The sequence below is a fragment of the Coregonus lavaretus genome (assembly GCF_964263955.1).
Source record: "Coregonus lavaretus genome assembly, chromosome: 19".
NCBI lineage: Eukaryota > Metazoa > Chordata > Actinopteri > Salmoniformes > Salmonidae > Coregonus > Coregonus lavaretus.
Window position 1 is genome coordinate 39,435,927 of NC_140006.1, and position 20,830 is coordinate 39,456,756.

The 20,830-nt window shown below is 46.5% G+C and overlaps 1 protein-coding gene across 1 annotated transcript; it reads right to left on the reverse strand.

Annotated features, from left to right (window-relative positions):
* Positions 1–8,742: 8,742 nt before the first annotated feature.
* Positions 8,743–20,830, reverse strand: LOC311146295 (protein crumbs homolog 1-like; the record flags this gene model as incomplete). The annotated part of the gene is made up of 7 exons (XM_084182785.1): positions 8,743–9,001; positions 10,248–10,370; positions 10,574–10,615; positions 10,837–11,764; positions 16,612–16,777; positions 17,863–18,416; positions 19,744–20,830. 7 exons carry the CDS (start codon positions 20,828–20,830, stop codon positions 8,743–8,745), a joined length of 3,159 nt encoding a protein of 1,052 aa, XP_084038911.1.

Consider the following 20,830-nt stretch of genomic DNA (forward strand, 5'->3'; position numbering starts at 1 on the left):
AAAGTAATTTCCTCTCAATCTTAAATAAACATGCCCCATTCAAAAAATATAGAACTAAGAACCGATATAGCCCCTGGTTCTCCTCAGACTTGACTGCCCTTGACCAGCACAAAAACATCCTGTGGCGTACAGCATTAGCATCAAATAGCCCCCGCGATATGCAACTTTTCAGGGAAGTTAGGAACCAATATACACAAGCAGTCAGGTAAGCAAAGGCTAACTTTTTCAAACAGAAATTTGCATCCTGTAGCACTAACTCCAAAAAGTTTTGGGAAACTGTAAAGTCCATGGAGAATAAGAGCACTTCCTCCCAGCTGCCCACTGCACTGAGGCAAGGAAACACTATCACCACCGATAAATCTACAATAATCGAGAATTTCAACAAGCATTTTGCTACAGCTGGCCATGCTTTCCATCTGGCTACCACTAACCCGGCCACCAACTCTGCACCCTCTGCTGCAACTTGCCCATGCCCCCCCCGCTTCTCCTTCACACAAATTCAGACAGCTGATGTTTTGAAAGCGATGCAAAATCTGGACCCCTACAAATCAGCTGGGCTAGACAATCTGGACCCTTTCTTTCTAAAACTAGCCGCCGAAATTGTCGCTACCCCTATTACTAGTCTGTTCAACCTCTCTTTCATAACGTCTGAGATCCCCAGAGATTGGAAAGCTGCCGTGGTCATCCCCCTCTTCAAAGGGGGTGACACTCTAGATCCAAACTGCTACAGACCTATATCCATCCTGCCCTGCCTTTCGAAAGTATTCGAAAGCCAAGTTAACAAACAGATCATCGACCATTTCGAATACCACCGTACCTTCTCCGCTATGCAATCCGGTTTCCGAGCTGGTCACGGGTGCACTTCAGCCACGCTCAAGGTCCTAAACGATATTATAACCGCGATTGATAATAGACAGTACTGTGCAGCCGTCTTCATCGACCTGGCCAAGGCTTTCGACTCTGTCAACCACCGCATTCTTATTGGCAGACTAAATAGCCTTGGTTTCTCAAATGACTGCCTCGCCTGGTTCACCAACTACTTCTCAGATAGAGTTCAGTGTGTCAAATCGGAGGGCCTGTTGTCTGGACCTATGGCAGTCTCTATGGGGGTGCCACAGGGTTCAATTCTTGGGCCGACACTTTTCTCCGTGTATATCAATGATGTCGCTCTTGCTGCTGGTGACTCTCAGATCCACCTCTACGCAGACGACACCATTTTGTATACATCTGGCCCTTCATTGGACACTGTGTTAACAAACCTCCAAACGAGCTTCAATGCCATACAACAATCCTTCAGTAGCCTCCAACTGCTCTTAAACACTAGTAAAACTAAATGCATGCTTTTCAATCGAACGCTGCTGGCACCCGCCCACCCGACTAGAATCACCACTCTCGACGGGTCTGACCTAGAGTATGTGGACAACTACAAATACCTAGGTGTCTGGTTAGACTGTAAACTCAACTTCCAGACTCACATAAAGAATCTCCAATCCAAAGTTAAATCTAGAATCGGCTTCCTATTTCGCAATAAAGCCTCCTTCACTCATGCTGCCAAACATGCCCTCGTAAAACTGACTATCCTACCGATCCTTGACTTCGGCGATGTCATTTACAAAATAGCCTCCAACAGTCTACTCAGCAAATTGGATGTAGTCTATCACAGTGCCATCCGTTTTGTCTCCAAAGCCCCATACACTACCCACCACTGTGACCTGTACGCTCTTGTTGGCTGGTCCTCACTACATGTTCGTCGTCAAACCCACTGGCTCCAGGCCATCTATAAATCACTGCTAGGCAAATCCCCGCCTTATCTTAGCTCATTGGTCACCATAGCAGCACCCACCCGTAGTCTGCGCTCCAGCAGGTATATCTCACTGGTCATTCCCAAAGCCAACACCTCCTTTGGCCGCCATTCCTTCCAGTTCTCTGCTGCCAATGACTGGAACGAATTGCAAAAATCTCTGAAGCTGGAGACTCTTATCTCCCTCAATAACTTTAAGCATCAGTTGTCAGAGCACCTTACCGATCACTGCACCTGTACACAGCCCATCTGAAATTAGCCCACCCAACTACCTCATCCCTATATTGTTATTTATTTTGCTCTTTTGCACCCCAGTATCTCTATTTGCACATAATCTCTTGCACATCTATCATTCCAGTGTTAATACTATTGTAATTATTCTGCACTATAGCCTATTTATTGCCTTACCTCCATAACTTGCTACATTTGCAGACACTGTATATATATTTTCTGTTGTATTTCTGACTTTATGTTTTTTACCCCATATGTAACTCTGTGTTGTTTTTATTGCACTACTTTGCTTTATCTTGGCCAGGTCGCAGTTGTAAATGAGAACCTGTTCTCAACTGGCTTACCTGGTTAAATAAAGGTGAAATAAAAAATAAAATAAAAAATTAGGAGCACTCCCTTTAAGAGTGTGCTCCTAATTTCAGCTCGTTACCTGTATAAAAGACACCTGGGAGCCAGAAATCTTTCTGATTGAGAGGGGTCAAATACTCATTTCCCTCATTAAAATGCAAATCAATTTCTAACATTTTTGACATGTGTTTTTCTGGTTTTCTTTGTTGTTATTCTGTCTCTCACTGTTCAAATAAACCTACCATTAAAATTATAGACTGATCATTTCTTTGTCAGTGGGCAAACGTACAAAATCAGCAGGGGATCAAATACTTTTTTCCCTCACTGTAGATACATACACACATACAGTGGCTTGCGAAAGTATTCAACCCTCTTGGCATTTTTCCTATTTTGTTGCCTTACAACCTGGAATTAAAATTGATTTTTGGGGGGTTTGTATCATTTGATTTACACAACATGCCTATCACTTTGAAGATGCAAAATATCTTTCTTTGTGAAAAAAACTAGAAATAAGACAACAGTCAATACTTTGTAGAGCCACCTTTTGCAGCAATTACAGCTGCAAGTCTCTTGGGGTATGTCTCTATAAGCTTGGCACATCTAGCCACTGAGATTTTTGCCCATTCTTCAAGGCAAAACTGCTCCAGCTCCTTCAAGTTGGATGGGTTCCGCTGGTGTACAGCAATCTTTAAGTCATACCACAGATTCTCAATTGGATTGAGGTCTGGGCTTTGACTAGGCCATTCCAAGACATTTAAATGTTTCCCCTTAAACCACTCAAGTGTTGCTTTAGAATGCTTAGGGTCATTGTTCTGCTGGAAGGTGAACCTCTGTCCCAGTCTCAAATCTCTGGAAGACTGAAACAGGTTTCCCTCAAGAATTCCCTGTATTTAGCGCCATCCATCATTCCTTAAATTCCTTAAATTCAGTTTCCCAGTCCCTGCCGATGAAAAACATCCCCACCCTGATCTGTACTTCTCCACAACTTTGTCCCTGACCTGTTTGGAGAGCTCCTTGGTCTTCATGGTGCCACTTGCTTGGTGGTGCCCTTTGCTTATTGGTGTTGCAGACTCTGGGTCCTTTCAGAACAGGTGTGTGTATATATACTGAGATCATGTGACAGATCATGTGACACTTAGATTGCACACAGGTGGACTTTATTTAACTAATTATGTGACTTCAGAAGGTAATTGGTTGCCCAGATCTTATTTAGGGGCTTCATAGCAAAGGGGGTGAATACATATGCACGCACCACTTTTCCATTATTTGTTTTTTATAATTTTTTGAAACAAGTTATTTTTTTCATTTCACTTCACCAATTTGGACTATATGTCCATTACATGAAATCCAAATAAAAATCAATTTAAATTCCAGGTTGTAAGGCAACAAAATAGGAATAATGCCAATGGGGGCTGAATACTTTCGCAAGCCACTATATATACAGTGGGGTAAAAAAGTATTTAGTCAGCCAACAATTGTGCAAGTTCTCCCACTTAAAAAGATGAGAGAGGCCTGTAATTTTCATCATAGGTACACGTCAACTATGACAGACAAAATGAGATTTTTTTTCTCCAGAAAATCACATTGTAGGATTTTTTATGAATTTATTTGCAAATTATGGTGGAAAATAAGTATTTGGTCAATAACAAAAGTTTCTCAATACTTTGTTATATACCCTTTGTTGGCAATGACACAGGTCAAACGTTTTCTGTAAGTCTTCACAAGGTTTTCACACACTGTTGCTGGTATTTTGGCCCATTCCTTCATGCAGATCTCCTCTAAAGCAGTGATGTTTTGGGGCTGTCGCTGGGCAACACGGACTTTCAACTCCCTCCAAAGATTTTCTATGGGGTTGAGATCTGGAGACTGGCTAGGCCACTCCAGGACCTTGAAATGCTTCTTACGAAGCCACTCCTTCGTTGCCCGGGTGGTGTGTTTGGGATCATTGTCAAGCTGAAAGACCCAGCCACGTTTCATCTTCAATGCCCTTGCTGATGGAAGGAGGTTTTCACTCAGAATCTCACGATACATGGCCCCATTCATTCTTTCCTTTACACGGATCAGTCGTCCTGGTCCCTTTGCAGAAAAACAGCCCCAAAGCATGATGTTTCCACCCCCATGCTTCACAGTAGGTATGGTGTTCTTTGGATGCAACTCAGCATTCTTTGTCCTCCAAACACGACGAGTTGAGTTTTTACCAAAAAGTTCTATTTTGGTTTCATCTGACCATATGACATTCTCCCAATCCTCTTCTGGATCATCCAAATGCACTCTAGCAAACTTCAGACGGGCCTGGACATGTACTGGCTTAAGCAGGGGGACACGTCTGGCACTGCAGGATTTGAGTCCCTGGCGGCGTAGTGTGTTACTGATGGTAGGCTTTGTTACTTTGGTCCCAGCTCTCTGCAGGTCATTCACTAGGTCCCCCCGTGTGGTTCTGGAATTTTTGCTCACCGTTCTTGTGATCATTTTGACCCCACGGGGTGAGATCTTGCGTGGAGCCCCAGATCGAGGGAGATTATCAGTGGTCTTGTATGTCTTCCATTTCCTAATAATTGCTCCCACAGTTGATTTCTTCAAACCAAGCTGCTTACCTATTGCAGATGCAGTCTTCCCAGCCTGGTGCAGGTCTACAATTTTGTTTCTGGTGTCCTTTGACAGCTCTTTGGTCTTGGCCATAGTGTAGTTTGGAGTGTGACTGTTTGAGGTTGTGGACAGGTGTCTTTTATACTGATAACAGGTTCAAAAAGGTGCTTTTAATACAGGTAACGAGTGGAGGACAGAGGAGCCTCTTAAAGAAGAAGTTACAGGTCTGTGAGAGCCAGAAATCTTGCTTGTTTGTAGGTGACCAAATACTTATTTTCCACCATAATTTGCAAATAAATTCATAAAAAATCCTACAATGTGATTTTCTGGAATTTTTTTCCTCAATTTGTCTGTCATAGTTGACGTGTACCTATGATGAAAATTACAGGCCTCTCTCATCTTTTTAAGTTGGAGAACTTGCACAATTGGTGGCTGACTAAATACTTTTTTCCCCCCACTGTATTTACCACTTGGATCCTGTTTCAGTAATATTGAAATCAGACCTTCTTGTTCAGTATCTGATAATCTACTATTTTTATAGGAGTGGTTCAAACATACTAATAATGGTCCTGTGAGTATAAGGTTTGGTATACCTCCACTGGTATGCCATCCAGCCCTGGAGTTTTCCCAGACTTAAAGTCTTTAATTGTATCAAGAAGTTCCTCCTCTGTAATTTGGCCTTCACATTAGTGTTTCTGTACAGCTGTTAATTTTACATCATTAAAATTAAATTAAATCCATACAATTAACTTCGGTTAGTGGAGATGCTTAAAGTACTTTGCTTCCTCTTTCAAAATATTGTTTGGTGAATCATGGGCGACTCCGTCATTTGTAACAAGTTTCAGTAAATTATTTTTGGTAGCATTTCTATGTTGAAGATGAAAAAATTATTTGGTGCATTTTTTCCCATATTCCATCCAGTTTGCTTTATTTTTATAATATATTACACTTGATCTTTCTTGAAGAAGTTCCTCCATTTCTTTTTGATTTTCCTCTAACTTATTCTGTGCCTCTATGGTACAGTTTTTATTGCTATCTATCTCTACTGTTAGTTCTTCCATTTCCTTTGTTAATATGGACTCTTTTTAGCTAAATTACTTTTGTTTTAGAGATGAATACTGAATTGCATTGCCTCTAAAGGCACATTTAAAAGTGTCCCATACAAAAAGGGGAAATTGCTGTACCTACAGTGGGGAGAACAAGTATTTGATACACTGCCCATTTTGCAGGTTTTCCTACTTACAAAGCATGTAGAGGTCTGTAATTTTTATCATAGGTACACTTCAACTGTGAGAGACGGAATCTAAAACAAAAATCCTGAAAATCACATTGTATGATTTGAAAGTAATTAATTTGCATTTTATTGCATGACATAAGTATTTGATACATCAGAAAAGCAGAACTTAATATTTGGTACAGAAACCTTTGTTTGCAATTACAGAGATCATACTTTTCCTGTAGGTCTTGACCAGGTTTGAACACACTGCAGCAGGGATTTTGGCCCACACCTCCATACAGACCTTCTCCAGATCCTTCAGGTTTCGGGGCTGTCGCTGGGCAATACAGCTCCCTCCAAATATTTTCTATTGGGTTCAGGTCTGGAGACTGGCTAGGCCACTCCAGGACCTTGAGATGCTTCTTACGGAGCCACTCCTTAGTTGCCCTGGCTGTGTGTTTTGGGTCGTTGTCATGCTGGAAGACCCAGCCACGACCCATCTTCAATGCTCTTACTGAGGGAAGGAGGTTGTTGGCCAAGATCTCGCGATACATGGCCCCATCCATCCTCCCCTCAATACGGTGCAGTCGTCCTGTCCCCTTTGCAGAAAAGCATCCCCAAAGAATGATGTTTCCACCTCCATGCTTCACGGTTGGGATGGTGTTCTTGGGGTTGTACTCATCCTTCTTCTTCCTCCAAACACGGCGAGTGGAGTTTAGTCTCATCAGACCACATGAACTTCTCCCATTCCTCCTCTGGATCATCCAGATGGCCATTGGCAAACTTCAGACGGGCCTGGACATGCGCTGGCTTGAACAAGGGGGACCTTGCATGTGCTGCAGGATTTTAATCCATGACGGCGTAGTGTGTTACTAAAGGTTTTCTTTGAGACTGTGGTCCCAGCTCTCTTCAGGTCATTGACCAGGTCCTGCCGTGTAGTTCTGGGCTGATCCCTCACCTTCCTCATGATCATTGATGCCCCACGAGGTGAGATCTTGCATGGAGCCCCAGACCGAGGGTGATTGACCATCATCTTGAACTTCTTCCATTTTCTAATAATTGCGCCAACAGTTGTTGCCTTCTCACCAAGCTGCTTGCCTATTGTCCTGTAGCCCATCCCAGCCTTGTGCAGGTCTACAATTTTATCCCTGATGTCCTTACACAGCTCTCTGGTCTTGGCCATTGTGGAGAGGTTGGAGTCTGTTTGAGTGTGTGGACAGGTGTCTTTTATACAGGTAACGAGTTCAAACAGGTGCAGTTAATACAGGTAATGAGTGGAGAACAGGAGGGCTTCTTAAAGAAAAACTAACAGGTCACCATCCCAACCGTGAAAAGCACCATCCCAACCGTGAAGCATGGAGGTGGAAACATCATTCTTTGGTGATGCTTTTCTGCAAAGGGGACAGGACGACTGCACCGTATTGAGGGGAGGATGGATGGGGCCATGTATCCCGAGATCTTGGCCAACAACCTCCTTCCCTCAGTAAGAGCATTGAAGATGGGTCGTGGCTGGGTCTTCCAGCATGACAACGACCCGAAACACACAGCCAGGGCAACTAAGGAGTGGCTCCGTAAGAAGCATCTCAAGGTCCTGGAGTGGCCTAGCCAGTCTCCAGACCTGAACCCAATAGAACATCTTTGGAGGGAGCTGAAAGTCCGTATTGCCCAGCGACAGCCCCAAAACCTGAAGGATCTGGAGAAGGTCTGTATGGAGGTGTGGGCCAAAATCCCTGCTGCAGTGTGTGCAAACCTGATCAAGACCTACAGGAAACGTATGATCTCTGTAATTGCAAACAAAGGTTTCTGTACCAAATATTAAGTTCTGCTTTTCTGATGTATCAAATACTTATGTCATGCAATAAATTGCAAATTAATTACTTAAAAATCATACAATGTGATTTTCTGGATTTTTGTTTTAGATTCCGTCTCTCACAGTTGAAGTGTACCTATGATACAAATTACAGACCTCTACATGCTTTGTAAGTAGGAAGACCTGCAAAATCGGCAGTGTATCAAATACTTGTTCTCCCCACTGTATATGACAATTATTTGGTGGTCCGACCGCATTCTGTCCCCTATCAATACTTTTTAAACTTTTGGTGCCAGCAAGAATGACATAAGAAAGTAGTCAAGACGACTAGCTTGATTGAGCCTCCGCCATGATTATCTCACTAGATCAGGATATTTAAGGCTCCATATTTCCGCTAGTTCCAATATATCCATGACATTCGTGATTTCCTTAAGTGCATGGGGGTGATAGTTTGTTGTGTGATTTTCTTTACTGTCCATTGAGGTATTTAAAAGCGTATTATAATCTCCCACCATAATAATAGAGTATTGTATTGCTTGTAGGTTTTTAGAAGAAAGAAGCGTGGATTATCATTATTTGGACCGTATTGATTAATGAGCCATATCTGTTTATGGTCCAATAACATATTTAAAAGCTAATACACCCTAATGGTTAAGGTAAGGTGTTTGGGAGGTTAAACGGATCCTAGACCTTGTCATCCATGTTGGCGCTCATGGGCCCCTAGTCGTCCATGTTGGCTCCAATGGGCCCCTAGTCGTCATCTATTTGCAGATGTCCCCAGTCGATCTCTGGGCCATCGTCGAGGTTCAATATAAGGTAGGACATGAGCTGGAACATGTATTGCAACTGCACCAGGGCCAGGTACAAGTAGAAGTCGCTGACATCGATCTGACACTGGTCACCTGAGAAGTTCATCTGACATATACAGTGGAAGTTGTTGACAAGTTTGTGGCAGTAGCCTCCGTATTCACAGGGGCCTGACACACACTCATCAAAGTCTACCTCACACCTGTGACAGACGGGGGATTTAACTAAATATACTTATATATTAGTTATATTTAACAATAATTGTATATTTGAATAATATTAATGGCATTATTATTATTCATATACATTGAGTTATGAAACCAACTAGCTAGCCTGCTGAGTTTGATACACTTTCTAAGTCTAGGAGTCCTAGGCCTAGCTAAATGGTCTGTAACCTGATTTAATGTGTGCATTTATGTGAGACGTCAGAGTATGCGGACCGTGTTGTATGCATTTGCCCCCAGGAGACATCAACCTTACCTAGGTCCTGGGCCTGCTCCGTCCTGACTCCTGGGTCGGCCAGCCCAAGAGGGCTATTGACTTGTTCAATTCATGGTGACAAAATAAATATATATATATATATATATATATATATATATATATATATATATATATATATATAAAACGAAAGTAAAAAAATGCATGCTCCAAAAGATAACCCCAAAACAAACACTCGTAGTCCAGGAGGCTTCTGGACACGTCTCTTACTGTTTGCCCATAATTTTTAATTGCCCATACCTGTTTACTTATCAAGGCTGGGCACTGTACTTGCAGTCGGTTGCTGCTGCCACATAGGGATAAGGTGTGGAAGTGGTAGTGTGCCGTCTATCCATGCTAATACTAAACCAACCCCCATATCATAACAATTGGTGCAAAAATTGTTCTTCTTCATTCAAGTGGTATACTGAGTAGCAATTTTGTTTTATTCCCAGTTGCTTTATGACTCTAAAACCTAATTAAAATGAACATATTCTATCTCAATCTTCAAGGGAGATGTAGTTGACAGGTTATGTTTTTGTTTACCATGGTGATATCAATATATTTTGTTTAAATCTAGCAAAAGTAGAGAACTTTCCGGACCCTGAGTGGTCTTGTTACACTATATGTAAACATGAAATTAAGAAGGGGTCCTTATGTATAGTTGAACCTGCTCATTCCTCAATAATTTAGGATTTTAGACAAATCTGACGGAGTTGACCAAACATTGAGACATCTTTAAGGTGTCACAGTTTTAAGATACATATTCTTTAAAGTCACAGAGGGTTATTCCAATAAAGTATATAAGATCCGTTTTCAGATCCAAGTTTCTAACATTTTGAGTTTTTCGAGGTTGAAATTGGGATCCTTTGCTTAGGAAAAGGATTGTCCCGATTACACTTAGGTTTCATTGCGATTCATTGACCCAAGCGTTTACTACAGATGTACCATTGTTTATAGCCATGGCTTACCATTGCCCTATAAAACCGGGCAGACAGTCGCAGGTGTAGTCCAGCTTAGAGCAGTTCCCCCCGTTGAAGCAGCTGTAGTTCCATCTGTCTCCAGGACACACGGACACGGGCAGGTTGGGGTATCTAGAGTTGAGCGACACAAACACACAAGCGTCAGTTACCTGACAGTTAGGAGGCTGATAGCAGGCATAATGGCTCAAAGGGGATTGTTAATTGATTAAGTTGATGTGTCTAATCACCACAGATGTGAGCTAGAATTGGCTTGAGAGGATATGACTTAAAAAAACAAAACATGCAATCACTTGAAAGAACTTGAAATAACTTACGGTATCTTTTCAATGTACCATGGGACTTCTGGGACCTTTTCACTAAAAGATAATGATTCATCAGGTATCAATTTGTGTTCATATCACCCTTGACATAAATTATGACATATGAAAATACGTCATACACAATTGAGTTATAGCTTTGGATTGTTTTGTTAAGTGCTTGCAGATTTGTTTCTGGATCTTTTCTATTTTCTTTAAGATAAATTAGGGTGAGGTTGGGTTAGGGTTGGGAGGGAATATGAGAAGCGTTTGAGACTTACTCGCAGAGGGGCCCGGTCATGTTCCTTGGGCAGAGGCAGGCGTAGTTCAGGAGGCCTCTGAGACAGGTGGCCCCCAGGCCGCACTTGTTGTTGTCACACGTATCCACATCCTTCTCACACCTGGTCCCCTCATACCCCAGCTCACATGCACATACATATCCCTCCCCCAACACACTGCAGTTGCCATGGACACAGGGCTTGACGGCGCAGGTGTCGGCGTCATTCTGGCATTGTGGCCCCATCCACTCGGGAGGGCACCTGCAGAGGGAGAGATCAAAGAGATCCTCACACACCCCCTGGTTTAGACAGGGGTTCGGCGCGCACACACTGGCCCCCCAGCAGCCATATTGGGGGGTGGCGACACTGGGGGCCTTCACAAACTGCTCCTCTTGGGGCCTGGGAAGGTTCAGGTCAGTATCTCCATAGTAGGGCAGCGGGAGCCCCCCAATCTGGACGGGGCCCAGACATCCATCCAAATTCCCCCCAGCCTCTGGCCCCAGACCTCCCAGGAGGATGTCCACTCCCTCCCTGAGGAAGGCCAGGCTCCCAGAGGTGGCCTCAGACACAACATACTCCTCCTCTCCTCCCTCTCTTCCCCCATCCAGGACCATGATCCACCTGGAGTTCTGTAGATCCGGGGCTTCCATGGAGAGCTCCACTGTGTGCCACTGGCCGTCGCTGAGCAGGCCCCGGCTCTGGGCAGTGAGCTTGGGGGAGGCCTCGCCACTGCCGGCCTGTAGTTCCAGCAGCAGGTGGGAGTCCTGGAGGGAGATGGTGAGGAACTCAGAGCCTTTCTCGGTGTGTAGGAGGGTGGCGTCCGTCTGCCTGGTTCGCACACTGAGGAGGACGCTGCTGAGGTGGTGCCTGATCTTCCCGTTGCCTCTGTAAGACAGTATGCTGTCATTCCGGAGGGTCACGTTGGATACACCTGGAATGCAAAACAGCAGAGGCTTAAAAAAAACTAAATCTGTAACTGAAATATCCTCAGTGGCACAAGAAGCAACACTTTAAACAGTTACATTCACTAAGAGCCAGCAAGAGGAAATGTTTATTACAGATTGCACCCATGTATGTTACAGTAGACAGTATGTTACAAACCATTAACAAACTCTACTGAAGCGGGAACCTTACATGACACAGGGTTATCCATCCATATGGGCCGGATTTAATAATCGGTTGCTCCAGGTGCAAAGAGTGCAGTACTTCTGGATTGAGGCAGGTTGTTCAATTGGGAATGGAAGGATAAGTTCTCTATTTTAGACCTTACCGTTAGCTGTATGGTGCCTTACCCTGTCACTAGTCCAATTGCCAGGCAGGAGAGACAGCAAACCATGGTTTGAATTTCTTTAAATGGCTACTACTAACTTCAGCTAACTTGATCCAGCTAGCCACGGCTAACCAAAAATCAACGAGAGAGAAGGGGCAAGTGCAGTGTTCAACATTTTGGGCTAAAACACCTTTAAGTAACATGAGTCATTAACGGTTGCCCCCATCTCTCCCATTGATTTCTGGTTACCCTAGGCTAAAGTTACTGAAATTAATGGTGGCTGTTTAAACAAATCTGAACCATGGATTACAGTCTCTCCTAGTTTATAGACTACTTTCAGGGTAAGGAACCATATAGAGACCTTATGCTGTAATTCCCTATTGATCAAACAGGAGCAACCTTTGCACCTGCTGTCAATCTGGAAAGGACTGCACCTGCAAACAACCTTCACACCTGGTGCAACCTCTTAGTAAATCCGGCTCATATGGATGGATAATGGTGTATCATGCAAGTAGTGCCGGTCAAACACCTGGCATTGCTTGAGAGAATTCTAGCGCCTAAACCTCTTGAATCATGTGGCGGTATGGTTCATCTGGGGCATAAGCTTGGCTCATGGGAATTCAACAGTCCATTCAGTGGATACACACGACATACTAGCCTACTCTATATAAAATATGTCAAATACAGAGAAGCAATTGCCATATGTCTGCGTTTCCCTGACCTCTCGTCAAGAACCCCCGGCCAGTTCCACTGATCTATTAAAGTACAGCAAACTTAATTCAACTAATTAAGCAGACCTGATTGAACTTATCAAGCAGACCGGATTCAGCTAATGAAGGGCTTGATGATTAGTGAACTACCGGTAATTGAATCAGGTGCGCTGATACTGGATTAGGTCAAATACACTACGTGTCCAAGAATATGTGGACACCTGCTCGTCGAACATCTCATTCCAAAATCATGGGCAATAATATGGAGTTGGTCCCCCCCATTGCTGCTGTAACAGCCGCCACTCTTCTGGGATGGCTTTCCACTAGATGTTGGAACGTTGCTGGGGGGACCTGCTTCCATTCAGCCACAAGAGCATTAGTGAGGTCGGGCACTGATGTTGGGCGATTAGGCCTGGCTCGCAGTCGGCCTTCCAATTCATCCCAAAGGTGTTAGATGGGGTTCAGGTCACGGCTCTGTGCAGGCCAGTCAAGTTCTTCCACACTGATCTCAACAAACCATTTCTGTCACACCCTGGCTCTGGGACTCTATATGTTGAGCCAGGGTGTGTTCATTCTATGTGTTTATTTCTATGTTGGTAATTCTGTTGTGTTTATTTCTATGTTGGCTAGAGTGACTCCCAATCAGAGGCAACGAGTGTCAGCTGTCGTTGGTTGTCTCTGATTGGGAGCCATATTTATACTGTCTATTTTCCCTTTGTGTTTGTGGGTTCTTGTTCCGTGTTCGGTCATTGTTACCGTGGACTTCACGAGTCGTTTCTTGTTTTGTTGATTGTGTTCTATTATCACTAAAGATAATAAAGTTAAACATAATAATAATAATAATAATAATAATAATAATTGGTCATTTAGCAGACGCTCTTATCCAGAGCGACTTACAGAAACATGTTCGTTCATCACGCTGCGCCTTGGTCTGTTCATTACGACGATCGTGACAGAAGAACCCACCATGCAACGACCAAGCAGCGTGTCCAGGGGCAGCTCTTGGGCTGGACATGGGAGGAAGCGCCGGGAGAAGAGACGGTGGAGGCGCGCCGTAGAGAGGAGCAGGCAGCCTGGACATGGGAGGAGATATTGGACGGTAAAGGGTCCTGGACTTGGGAGGAAATCCTGGCCGGGATGGATCGCCGGCCATGGAGTGAGACAGTGGAGAGGCGCCGTAGAGAGGAGCAGCGGCGCCAAACGGGTCAACGTCGGACAGGCGAGAGGCAACCCCAGAAAATTTTTAGGGGGGGGCACACGGCATGGACGACGGGGCTGACGGAGGCAAAAAAGGGGCGGATTCAGAAGGCCACCAGGTTACGGATACACCGCCCTGTACGTCCTGTGCGGATGCCTCACACAGAGTGTGTGAGGGTAGGCATTCAGCCAGGACGGGTTGTGGCCGCTCTTCACTCCAGGTCTCCTATCCGTCTCCACAGCCCGGTTCGGCCTGTCCCTGCTCCACGCACCAAGCCTACGGTGTGCGTCGCCAGCCCAGTCCGGCCAGTCCCTGCTCCACGCACCAAGCCTACGGTGTGCGTCGCCAGCCCGGTCCGGCCTGTCCCTGCTCCACGCACCAAGCCTACGGTGTGCGTCGCCAGCCCAGTCCGGCCTGTCCCTGCTCCACGCACCAAGCCTACGGTGTGCGTCGCCAGCCCGGTCCGGCCTGTCCCTGCTCCACGCACCAAGTCTACAGTGCGCGTCACCAGCCCGGCCCGGCCTGTTCCTGCCACTCGCACCAAGTATACGGTGCGCGTCGCCAGACCGGCCCGGCCTGTTCCTGCCACTCGCACCAAGCCTACGGTGTGCGTCGCCAGCCCGGTCCGGCCTGTCCCTGCTCCACGCACCAAGTATATGGTGCGCGTCGCCAGCCCGGCCCGGCCTGTTCCTGCCACTCGCACCAAGTCTACGGTGCGCGTCGCCAGCCTGGCCCGGCCTGTTCCTGCCACTCGCACTAAGCCAGGGGTGCGAGACGTCAGCCTGGTAAGGCCCGTTCCTCCTCCACGCACTAAGCCAGGGGTGCGAGTCGTCAGCCTGGTAAGGCCCGTTCCTCCTCCACGCACTAAGCCAGGGGTGCGAGTCGTCAGCCTGGTAAGGCCCGTTCCTCCTCCACGCACCAAGCCAGGGGTGCGCGTCGTCAGCCTGGTAAGGCCCGTTCCTCCTCCACGCACTAAGCCAGGGGTGCGCGTCGTCAGTCCAGCACAACCCGTGCCTGGGTCACCGGTGCCTGGTAAGGTACCGGTCAACTGCTCCACTATGGAGCTGAAGCTAACCGCTCCTGCTAAGTCCAGTTCAGCTCCAGCCGGCAGGGCCAGACTGGATCAGGGGCGCTATGGGGGGTGTATTGGAGGATGGTGGTCAAGGCTGGAGCCAGAACCGCCGCCGAGGAGGTATGCCCGCCCAGCCCTCCCCTGTTTTGTTCAGGTTGAGGCGCGGTCGCAGTCCGCACCTTTAGGCGGGGGTACTGTCACACCCTGGTTCTGGGACTCTATATGTTGAGCCAGGGTGTGTTCATTCTATGTGTTTATTTCTATGTTGGTAATTCTGTTGTGTTTATTTCTATGTTGGCTAGAGTGACTCCCAATCAGAGGCAACGAGTGTCAGCTGTCGTTGGTTGTCTCTGATTGGGAGCCATATTTATACTGTCTATTTTCCCTTTGTGTTTGTGGGTTCTTGTTCCGTGTTCGGTCATTGTTACCGTGGACTTCACGAGTCGTTTCTTGTTTTGTTGATTGTGTTCTATTATCACTAAAGATAATAAAGTTAAACATGTTCGTTCATCACGCTGCGCCTTGGTCTGTTCATTACGACGATCGTGACAATTTCTGTGTGGACCTCGCTTTGTGCATGGGAGCATTGTCATGCTGAAACAGGAAAGGGCCTTCCCCAAACTGTTGCCACAAAGTTGGAAGCACAGAATCATCTAGAATGTCATTGTATGATGTAGCGTTAAGATTTCCCTTCACTGGAACTAATGGGCCTAGCCTGAACCATGAAAAACAGTCCCAGACCATTATTACTTCTCCACCAAACTTTACAGTGGGTACTATGCATTAGGGTAGGTAGCGTTCTCCTGGCATCGGACTGCCAGATCGTGAAGCGTGATTCATCACTCCAGAGAACGCGTTTCCACTGCTCCAGAGTCCAATGGCGGCAAGCTTTACACCACACCAGCTGACACTTGGCATTGCACATGGTGATCTTAGGCTTGTGTGCGGCTGCTCGGCCATGGAAACCCATTTCATGAAGCTCCCGATGAACAGTTCTTGTGCTGACGTTGCTTCCAGAGGAAGTTTGGAACTCGGTAGTGAGTGTTGCAACCGAGGACAGACCATTTTTCTGCACTACGCGCTTCAACGCTCTGCAGTCCCGTTCTGTGAGCTTGTGTGGCCTACCACTTTGCGGCTGAGCCGTTGTTACAGCCCTTGCAGGGCAGAAATTTGACCAACTGACTTGTTGGAAAGGTGGCATCCTATGACGGTGCCATGTTGAATGTCACTGAGCTCTTCAGTAAGGCCATTCTACTGCCAATGTTTGTCTATGGAGATTGCATGGCTGTGCGCTGAATTTTATACATCTGTTAGCAACAGGTGTGGCTGAAATAGCCGAATCCACTAATTTAAAGGGGTGTCCACATACTTTTGTATATATAGTGTAATTGGACCTTGCAGGCAGTATTAAAAGAGAGGTTTGAGAAACATTGATGTGAGTAATAGTGCAATTTGACTTTGGATTTCTGCAGAATGGATTGCATTGCTTGGTTGATAATCTATTCAGAAAGGGGAACTAGGAACTCACACTCAAAGCCCTGTGAGAGGGGCTGGCAGGCTGCGGTCGAGGGGCACGGAGACAGCTCACACCACTTGACCTCCTCACAGCGCCGCCCTGCAATGTTGGGTGGGCAATTGCAGATGAAGTCGTCCCACATGGGGTAGCACATGCCGCCGTTCAGACATGGGTTGTTCTGAAAGAGACAAATAATAACTCTGTCAAGCAGTTGACTTTGTCATGGTGAGGCAACTGTGTTGTCATGGGGCAACTGTGTTGTCATGGGGAAACTGTGTTGTCATGGGGAAATTGTGCAGTGTCTTTGGGCAACTTTGTTGCCAAAGAGAATATACAGGAACAGTTCCAGAAACTGCTTCTCCCATAGAAATCCCTGATCAAGCTTGTAGGCGATGTCATGGCGACGTTAGCTAGCTAAGTTCATGTATGGAAATGAGAGAAAATAAACAACTAAGTGTAGGGTAAGGACCAAGCAGGCAATGAGAAAACTGAGTGCAAACACTGTAGTAGGGGTTTTATTTTCCTAAACTTTAAGTTGTTAACAATGTAAGAGAATTCAAACCATAAGTTGCGTAAAATATTATAAGTATAAGGTCGGTAAATGAATAAAAGTAAAATGTTCTAAAGCCTCAACATAAAGTATAACTGAGGTCTACATAGCAGAGGAGGAGCAACTCAAATCAAGGGTTAACTAAAGCCAAAAGGTTGGCGCTCAGAAGGGAATGGCCAGTTCCAAATATCCAAGGCAGGTAGGCTGTAAAGATACTCATATAAATTATAATTCTTAAAATGTTCACTATAAATGTGATTTTAAGTATACTGTACATATTATCATTAACATTAATTGAACAAGGCTAAATGTTTGGTGCAAATGAATGTTAAAGTGCATAGGATAGGGACATTTAGCAGTGCGGCTAGATGTGTCCGTCACACTAAGGAAGTTATCTTTCACTCTTTCATTGACTTCCCAAACCCCAAACCCTGGTCTGTCAGGTCTACTTCGCGGGCATCCCAGGAAGTATTGGCCGCTAGGAACTCTGGGTTTATAAACTCTGTGGTGTTGTCATGGGGCAACTGTGGTGTTGTCATGGGGCAACTGTGGTGTTGTCATGGGGCAACTGTGGTGTTGTCATGGGGAAACTGTGGTGTTGTCATGGGGAAACTGTGGTGTTGTCATGGGGCAACTGTGGTGTTGTCATGGGGCAACTGTGCTGTGTCAGTATAGTATGTAGTATATAGTATAGTGTATGTCCAGTTACTCACACTGCAGGCGTTGTCACTGGTACATCCCTGTGTGACGTTGATCAGCTCCTCCAGGGCGTACGAGGCCACCGGAGTTCCTATGGGAAAGAACTGCAGCCGTTTATTGTTGATTCTCAGGTCCTGGACACAGCCTTTCAGGTAACCCCCGAAGGATGCCGAGGCTTTTTGGTTGGCCAGGCCCCCAACGTAGACCAGGTCCCCTGGCTGAGCCACCACGGGCCGGACGGGGATGGTTCCCTGGCTCTGGGCCGACTGTAACAGAGTCACAGAGTCGCCCTCCAGCCGCACCATCACCAAGTGAAAGTGACCGTCGCTGACCACTTTGCGCCCTGCAAGGCTCTCAAAGTTGTTCAACTGAACTTTGACACGGCCGTCATCCAGCCACAGGTGGAGGTACTGGCTGGTGCTGTTGGCCAGGACCAGGAGGAGGCCGCTGGGGCGCCGCGTGCGCACGAACATGGATATGACGATGGTGCCAGAACCCAGGGGGTCGTCCAAGGAGAAGACAGCATAGCTTGCTGCGTCCTCGTTCCCGAACCTGGCGGTGATGTACTCTGCGTTGATACAGAGAGAGAGAGTTTCAAAAAATAAAGAAAGTTGCAAACTATATCCTCCCAATTACTTAATGGATAGATGAAGAACTGACAAAGAGAGATAGTGTCAGAACACAAAGACTATAGCATGGTTTCCACTACACTCTTAGAAGAAAGGGTTTCAAAAGGGTTCTTCGGCTGTCCCCATAAGAGTACACTTTTTGGTTCCACATTGAACACTTTTGGATTCCATGTAGAACGCTCTGTGGAAAGGGTCCTACATGGAACCCAAAAGGGTTCTACCTGGAACCAAAAATAATTCATCAAAGGGTTCTCCTATGGGGAACCCTTTCAGGTTCTAGATAGCAAGTTTTTTTCTAAGAGTGTACCAATCTCCAGGCGGGCCACTGTGTGCTAGGGCCCTCTCTTTTTCCAAAACTAGGCTATAGATTGTTTACTATGCTGGGTACCAGGATTGGTGTCAATTCCATTTAAACTCAGTCAAGTCATGAAGTGAATTGAAATTCTATTCGTGACACGAAAAGTTTTCAAATGATGAATTGAATGAATCTCCTAAAATTAAAATGGAATTGCCCCCAACTTTGACTTGGTACCAGCCTGAGATGTTTATGTCACTCCTTCAAGCCGCAGGGATGGGATATTGTCAGGTGTGAGCTGGGGCAATCCGGCCCCTGAGGACTGAGGACTAGAGTTGCCCATCCCTGATTCAAGGTGAAGCGGACCAGTACTCAGAACTCTGACCAGTTATTGCCACCCATCACATTAAAGCATTGTGGCGGGAGTCCTTGGGAATCCCTGTTTTCTGGGAAGTGAAGGCGCTCCCAGTCGGCTCCTTAATCCTAGGGTCAGGTGTTATTTTATTTGCTCCTTTCTGCCTCTGTGTGTGTGAGTTTGTGTGTGTACGTGTGTGTGTACCTGTGTGTGTGTGTGTGTACTGTATATGCTATTTTTACTAGTTCTCTAAGCTCCTTTGCAGTCTGCCACAGGCTACTTTATCCATCTGTTCGGTGCCACATTACAGGTCCAGCCATTCAGATTTTGGAGTGATTCTGAGGCTGAACTGTTGACCTGTCCCTCAGGCCATAGATTGTCCGAAATGACCCGTACCTTCTCGGGTTGACCATTTCCATTGTTCTTAGCTACATTATCCAAGCTGTAGTAGAAGCACATAATGATTGCTCTAATAGGATATGTGATATTATTACATTGAAATGTAATAGATCAAATTTATTAAAAAAATTATAATAATAAAGAAACATTCTTAAGCTGTGGCTCTCATTTACTGCCACATCTTCAGTGTTTTCAGACCACACTCTCCAGGCCTTACCCTCGGCGCAGTCAGTAGTCCCATTATACGGTCTGTAGCACTCGCACACATAGCTCCTCCATCCCTGGCTTATGCAATGCCCCCGGTTCTGACACGGATTGTCGTCACACTTGTCCTTGTCGCTGCACCCCGCTGTGACGTTGATCTGAGCCGGCGAGTTGGCGGGGGCAGGCACCACCAGCCGTGACTCCACAAACACGTCCCGGAAGCAGCCCAGGAAGTGGGCAGTCGGGGCACGTGGGACAGGCGGGTCAGCAGCCTCAGGCGTCCTCTTTCCTGCTACCCCACCGGAGCCCCAGCCCAGTCCCACCCCTCCTAGGAAGAGGCTGTGATGGACCGAGCCGGGCTCGGGGAGGCCGGAGCCTTGCTCCAGCAGGGTGGTCTCGGTGGTGGGGAACTCCCTGGTGCAGCCCACCTCATCACAGGAGGACTGAAGCAGTCTGACCCCGCTTCCCTCCGCCTCACTGCCCAGCCAGGCCTCCACAGTGTGCCACTGGCCATCCGACACGCTCGGCGGTAGCTCCAGAACCACTGCCCTTCTTGACCCTTGACCTCTTAGCATGCTGAGGCGTAAGTGGCTGTCGACCAGCTCGATGGTGAGCAGCAGATCTTCGACCCGGCGCTGGAGGAGGGTGCCAACAGGCCGGTCCGTCCTGAAGCTTAGGGTGATGTTCAGAGGGGTTTCAGGGTCCGATAGCTGGGTCTCCACATACATGTAGCCGCTGGTCTCGAAGGAGAAGATGGTAGACGTCTGACACTTGGAGCCGGTGAAGCCCGCACGGCAGGTGCAGGTGTAGGTGTGGCAGTCGTTCAGGAAGAGGGGAGAGCAGATGCTGCCATTCTTGCAGCGGTTGCCGTCGCAGCCCAGGAGGGCGACTGTGCAGTTCTCACCTCCATACAGTCGGCCATCTTGGCTCTGTTGAGAGCAGAGGCACCTGTAGCCTCCATGATGGCTCTCGCAGACGCCACCATTCTGACATGGTTGCAGTTCACATGCGTTAGTGTCCTCCTCACTGATGGCTCCTGTGTAGATATGTAAACAATCAGATATCTTTGCGTCCTGCAATAAAGTCAATTGGCAATTCAT